This window comes from Apis dorsata, unplaced genomic scaffold, assembly GCF_000469605.1.
Source record: "Apis dorsata unplaced genomic scaffold, Apis dorsata 1.3 scaffold_200, whole genome shotgun sequence".
NCBI lineage: Eukaryota > Metazoa > Arthropoda > Insecta > Hymenoptera > Apidae > Apis > Apis dorsata.
In genome coordinates this window covers 2,274-9,273 of record NW_006263484.1, presented here as the reverse complement: position 1 = coordinate 9,273, position 7,000 = coordinate 2,274, and the positions used below count along the sequence as shown (strand labels likewise).

The 7,000-nt window shown below is 29.3% G+C and overlaps 1 protein-coding gene and 1 long non-coding RNA gene across 14 annotated transcripts in view; both read left to right on the top strand.

Annotated features, from left to right (window-relative positions):
• LOC102676728 (uncharacterized protein DDB_G0284459-like) overlaps positions 1 to 5,713 on the top strand; it is a 17,169-nt gene extending 11,456 nt beyond the window's left edge. For 12 of the 13 annotated variants that reach the window (XM_031510089.1, XM_031510085.1, XM_031510088.1 and 9 more), the window contains 7 exons: positions 2 to 336; positions 2,416 to 2,611; positions 3,239 to 3,565; positions 3,814 to 3,949; positions 4,400 to 4,628; positions 4,762 to 4,874; positions 4,949 to 5,713. In XM_031510089.1, the coding sequence (XP_031365949.1) occupies positions 2 to 336; positions 2,416 to 2,611; positions 3,239 to 3,565; positions 3,814 to 3,949; positions 4,400 to 4,628; positions 4,762 to 4,874; positions 4,949 to 5,139 (1,527 nt within the window). In that variant the 3' untranslated portion in view covers positions 5,140 to 5,713. The remainder of the gene's footprint in view (position 1; positions 337 to 2,415; positions 2,612 to 3,238; positions 3,566 to 3,813; positions 3,950 to 4,399; positions 4,629 to 4,761; positions 4,875 to 4,948) is intronic. The other variant, XM_006614926.2, reaches the window with a different exon arrangement.
• Positions 1 to 6,728, top strand: part of LOC102677156 — a 16,050-nt gene extending 9,322 nt beyond the window's left edge. Inside the window, exon 2 of the long non-coding RNA XR_421685.2 lies at positions 6,443 to 6,728. This is a non-coding gene — a long non-coding RNA (uncharacterized LOC102677156). The remainder of the gene's footprint in view (positions 1 to 6,442) is intronic.
• The last annotated feature ends 272 nt before the right edge of the window (positions 6,729 to 7,000 follow it).

The following is a 7,000-nucleotide window of genomic DNA, read 5'->3' as shown; positions in this document are numbered from 1 at the left end:
GGAAGAAGAAGAAGAAGAAGAAGAAAAAATTTCTGACAAATATATGACAATTGTGAATACTACAGAAAGTAGCAAAATTTTGACAAATCCATTCGAAAATGAAGAAGAAATAAAAAGAAAAGAAATTATTCCGCCGAGACCAGCGGTCAGATCTAATTTTAACGGTAATACAGTTAACCGACAATTTTCCAAAGAAAGACCAACAAAAAGACGTTTAGCCGCACCACAAATTAATTTAAATCCATTTTGGAGCGACGAAGATGATCATAATAGCGATTTGGAATCTAAAGAAAAAACATGTGAAATGATGCCTACACCTAAACCACGCACAATTAAGTACGTATAACGATGAAACATTTTTTAAAGTAATATATTTTTGATCGATGGTGCTTAAATACCCATATAATGCTCTAAATTTAAAAAATGAAAGGCGTAAAATTTCCATGTATCGTGATGCTTTATATCTTGGCTAAAGAATTTTGCTTTGCAAATTGGTTATCGCTATTCCCATCATTTCTCGAGAGCGTCTTCGTTATATTAAATATAGCTTTTCTAACAAGCTATTCAACGTAAGCTAAACAAAGTATCGTCATTCATTTCGTATTTTCATTCCATTTTCCTTTTCATTAATCTTACGTCGAAAAAAAATTTCTCGCGCAAACTCTAGATATTTTTTTATTTATTATCTTATATAGCGATTACAAGAATATCTTACAAATTTCTTTCTTTCTCTTTTTTTTCACAATGAAATCTTTTCTAACATCGAATATTTCGAAATTCGTTTTTATTCTCTAAACCATGCGATACAAAATGGGATACAAAATCACTTAAACACTGCAATCCAACAATCGATAATACGCATACGACGATCATCTTCAACCTTTAAAAATTCGTCCATTTCAATTGGTACGTAATAATTCAATTCGTACCTTTAATATACAAATATCTCTCATGCTTATCAAATCGTTAAGATAGAGATCAACGATAATCTTTGACAGTATATTAAAACGATATAAAGAGTTACCAAGTTTTAAAAGATATTTAAATTTAGAAAATGTATTGCATATATTCGGACCAAAACGAAGCCTTAGATGCATTTTTATATCCTTACTTTTTGTCTTTGTCTATTTTTAAATATTTCATCGTATTAAAATAATCTTTGAAAAAGTTTCTCTTCCCATCTATTTCCAAACACCTTGTAATATATTATATATTATGTACGTATATGTATCTTATGTATACACAGAGTAGTATCGCTTTTCCCCGAGAATGATTCTCCGATCTTCCATTACAGAAGCATTACTATTCTTTCTCATTCTTTATTGTTGTTCTTATTTCGTTGTATCACTTTCTTTTTTCGTCATCGTGAAAACATAAACGTAAATTAAAATCGTAAATTAGATCAATTTAATTGATTAAAAACTACGTATCATTTTTAAACTGAATTAAACTATTACATATTATAATAAATATATAAATCGTATAGAAAATTTGCTACTTTTTGGGGGGAAAATTTATAGGAAAATATAATCTGTTTATGAGAATAAAAAAAAAGAATATTATACGTAAATATTTCGTTATAAAATTATAAATAAATATCGAACTGACAAATTGACTTTACGACAATGCGAGTCGATCGGAATCGATCAATCAGAAAAGAACACGTTCGTTTTTTTCGAGAGTTTAAAAATTTCGAGTATAAAAATTAGAGAAGACAATGGGAGAAAATGTCGAAATGTCGGGTTCCTTCGAAAGGAATATCTCGTGATTTAAAATTGTTGGGATTTTCGAGAATTTCGGGATCTTTGTTCTTTTAATTTTGCGAATTAGAGTAATCCCAAAATTGTTATTCAATTCTTCGAGAACCCGATATTTTCAAGAATCCCGATAATCTCGAATTATAGGAAATACTTTTAGGATCCTATCTTCTCTCGATACATCTCGAACGGTTTCTCTCTTCTAATATTTGTTAATCGGCATTTTTATTCCTTTATCAGGATTTTAAGAATTTTAAGAATTGCGGGGTAAGTACAGTATCGAATTCTGTAATTCTTTGTACAGTATTTTAATGTTTTTTTCTTTTTTTATTTTTTTATCCAACATAAACATATAACGTTTACCCGATAAATGGATAATTAAATTCGAATATTCAATTTTTTTCTTACATCTGTTTTACATCTAACAAAAGTAAATGTCGTTTCATCTTTTCAATTATTAAAAATATTAAATAAAATATATTGAGAATCACGGTATATATCTGACTTTATTTTTTTCTGTCTTGCATAATAGATTATAACTAAGATCGAAGATTGGATCAAATGTTCGTAGATGCAACGAACTTTCGTAATAAAAAATATTTTTCTTTATGATGATGATTTATTTTTTGCTTATTTTTCGTTTATTTTTTTGTTATAGACACGATGAGGGGATAAATGTAACCGAACGACAAGAATCGAGCCAAAATCACCATCATTCGCGCACATCCAATAATAATATAAGAAGTCCAGAATCAAATATACGCATTGGAGGAACTTATAGAAAAAAGAAACCGGCTCCATTACCACCTACGAAAAAGGAATCGTGTCTTTCCGACCAACCTTCCATGTCCAAAGTAGAGTGCAATTTTAAATATATATATATATAATTTTTGTACTGTTCGATAGACGCGTGAAAAATGATCCTTCTTCTTTAAATCTTTTTTAAATCTTCTTTAAATCGTTTTTCTTTAAATCTTGTTTCACCATCAACAGATCGAAACGAGCAGTGTATATTATCAATTCATCAATTTCCTCGCTTTTACGTTTTTCTATCATTCTTCAGATATATTATACGTACAATTCATATTATTTGTCGATCATTGAATTGAATTGTCACATAAATCGAATCCAAAGTATATACTTTATTTTATCAATCTTATTTAAAACATTACTTTTTTTTTCTTTTTTTTTTCCTTTAAACGTATCGATGAAGTTTATTTTTTTTTTAAATTGATATATATATATATATAGTAACGTTCTGATAGTAGACGCATATCTTAGGAATCGCATAGTTAACGGTAGAGAAGCATAAACGTTCCGAGAATCTCTCAAGAAATAATAAGTAATAATAAAACTTGAACGAGATAAATCATTGATCAACGGCCACGTTGAGAATCAATTATGCATCATTATGCATCAACTATCGGAGCTATTACCGTGATGTCCAATGTAATATATCGATATAATTTTTATTTTATTAGGAATCATGCGTACACGTAACACCTAAGATGCGTAAGACGAAGCCAGCTCCACCACCACCACCACCACCACTACCATCAGCATCATCATCATCATCACCAACAGTTCTAGCAACGTCTAATTTTGAAGGATCTTCTATAAATCGATCGAGCGCGTGGGAAGATCAAAAGACTAATAAAGATGAGACAAATAGAAATAGACAGAGTTTCACGCATATGTCATGCGAAGAAAATTTCCATTATATGTCATATTTAGATAAAAGTATGGAAGGAAAATGGAAAAGAAAGAAAGGACCTGCTCCACCATGTCCAATACCACATAAAAGAAAGGTAAGTTTATATTTATTTTATATTAATTTTTTTACAAAATTTTGAAATAACAAATATCCATAACTTGCGTTTTTTTTTCATTTTTTTTTTTCGAAATGTGTAATTATAAATTATAAAACTTTTACAAATAATTCTATCAATATCTAATCTAATATTTTCTCATATTCGCTGTTCGTAACATCTTAAAGGAAAGTTTAAACGATTAAATTAATAATTTGTATTTAAATTTATTTTATTTTGAATTTTAGATAAAGGTAATGTCTCTTAAGGATGTTAAATTGGAGTTGGATGAAATAGAAGTGCAACAGCAAGGACTGGAAAAGCAAGGTGTACGATTGGAACAATTGATAAGAAGTAAATGCGAATCCGGATCTAGAACCGATAGTAATTATTTTAATATATACATACCTTAATATATTTACGTTACCTTAATAAAAACTAGCGGTTATCCACTTGATATATACAGTTATTTTTTATTATAGAAACGAATGTACTTGTAATATACAGGGTGTTGTATTCGATCCATCAGACTGAAATAAAAACCGGAATAAAAATGAAAATTGATACGCGAAAATAACGAAAATTCAAATTCGTTTTCCTATTGGCTGAAGCTACTATACATTCGCTCGTATAAGATGTTCTAAACGATTTCCAACGAATATTTTTTTTTTAACGGATCGCTAATTCGTTAATAATTAAAAAAATTCATTTTCGTTTCATTTTCTTTTGTATCGCGGTCGTACATTTTCCATCTAATTAAAATATTTATCAAACGTTACATTTTAATATTTAATACATTCAACGTTTAATACATTAATAACATAAACATTACAGATATTTCTCTTGCAACCGACGTAGAAGAATTGGTTTTAGAGTTATTTACTTTGGTAAACGAGAAAAACGAGTTATTCAGGCGACAAGCTGAATTAATGTTGCTGCGAAGACAACAAAGATTAGAAGAAGAACATGCGGAGGTTGAATATCAAATTCGATGTTTAATGATGCAACACGATTCGACCAAAACGGATTTTGATAAACAAAGAGAAGAAGCATTGATACAAAGGTATCCTATAACTTTCTTATTCTTTCTAATTAATATATACGTAGACTAATGGTAATTAAAATATAAGTTAAACATAACGATCGATCATAAATAAAAAATAATTTCTTATCCCGTTTTCTTCTATTCACAACAGATTGGTAGAAATTGTGGAAAGACGCAACGAAATCGTCGATTGTTTAGAAATGGATCGTCGTAGAGAAATGGAAGAAGACTGGAGCATCCATCATCATATGGATTTGTTCGTTGGTAAATAAAATGCTCGTTACGAATCTTTTTTTTTACGATTATTAGATTATTAAATGAACATATTTATTTAACAGCCAAAAATAAGAACGAATCATCGTTGTGTAACGATAAGGATATAACCGAGAAGAAGAAACGAAAACAAAATAAACAAAAGGAGAAGATAAAAGAGAAAAAGCTGAAAAAAATATCGAAGAAAGACATCGATAAAGACGTGGATGAAATTGAATTAACGCTTAAACGACACACAAAACGAAAATGGTTTTAACTTGTATCGATGTAGCTTAATCGATATATTTATAAACCGTATCGTATAAATTTATACAAAATTGTTAACATAAATTAAGTTATTCGTAACGTAAGTTATCTTCGAGGAGACGCGATCGGAACTTTTCACAGTCGAAATCGGATCCGTCAAACATGTTTCGCATCGCGACGTAGACTCGAAAGTATCCTTCGTGTTAATCTCCGAAGATCGACGATCGATCGTAAAGTATGCGATGAGACTTGGACGCTTCGCGATTAGTAATCTCGATATTATTCTCACTTCGTTGTCGAATCTCCGCTCTGTACAAAGTATACTCGTATATCGAGATTCTTCACTCGATCTCGAGACGAATCTCATCGCGTTTAAGGTTACTTACTTATCACGCCTGATTTAAAAAGTGAAAAAATACCACGAAAATCGAGACGATCACCCCGAGGACGTTATCGTATAAATTATCGATAGAAAATATTACCTCGAGGATCATAGAAGAGTTTACGTCATAAAACAAAATATATACATGTCGTTCATTTACCGCAACAATGATATAAGATGAAAATTATTAGAAACGAGATGAGTAAAACAAATTTCAATTCTTGTAAAAAATTCCATTAGAACTCGAACTTGAAAATTATGAAAATCTCACCGATGAAATCCTACTAGTAATAGTAAAAAGTACGGACAAAAAAGAATAGTTCATTTTATATCGAAAATATTAAAAAATATTAAAAAATGGCAAACGTTTTCAATTATATTATCGTTGCAGTTAAACGACATGATTTTTTTTTCTTTACAAAGTTTATAATAATACACTTAAACGCTTCGTGTAATATTTCAGATGTACAATTTTAATTAAATGTAATTACATATTCTTTATGTATACCATTATATATAACGTTCGTGTCAAATTATTAATAATACGTATTAAAAAATATACGTATTAAAAAATAAATTTCTACAAAAAATTAATATATCGAAAGCAAAGATCACATCGAAGAATTAGAAAAACCGAATGAAATTTACATTCAAATTTATAATTTATTTATCGTAATTTAAAAATTATTTCCATTGTAATCGAAAAAAATCTTTAAGATTTTAATACGATATACACGTAATATCCCGTCCATAAGTGGCCGGACACTTAAGATAGCGATTTTATACCATGAAACGATTCGTATCGCGAAATAAAATTAATATTTATTACGCACATATATCGTGCGGAGCTCAAGAGTTTACCTCCTAGAAGGAACGAGGATCTAAAACCATTCCTTTATTCTAACTTCAAAGGATATATCGCATAAGTAAGTTATTTTTTTTTTTTTTGGCAATAAGGATCAAGAAGAATCGCATCTATTAATTCGATGCGTAAAGGAAAAAGAATAGGAGCCAAGTAAGATAGAGAGACATACTTCAAACATCAGCGAAAGTATTAAAAGCGAGGATAAGCGAATCGAATGAGAAATCTCTCTTGTCCTTGCGCCGTCCCAACGTCAAATTCCTGAGTTCCGCACAGTACTATAACGTTAAAAATATATCAAATATGTCAAATTACACGTCAAAAATCTTATAAAAATAAATACATACACAATTAATTTTTTCATTTATACATTCAATTATCCTGCGTCTACCATCATTTCAACTAATAGCGGTATTCTATTTTCCAACGATGTTATTATTTTTTGAACCGTTCATCGTAATATTCGTAACAATATTAATTTTTATTTTATTATTTTATCAATTTATCACGATCTTTTCTTTTTTTTTAGATTCGACTCGTATCGATTCCTTATTTTATCGAATCCTCGTGTTCGATGAATACTTGATGATTCCTTTCATCGATTTCCATATTTATAATTATAATTAT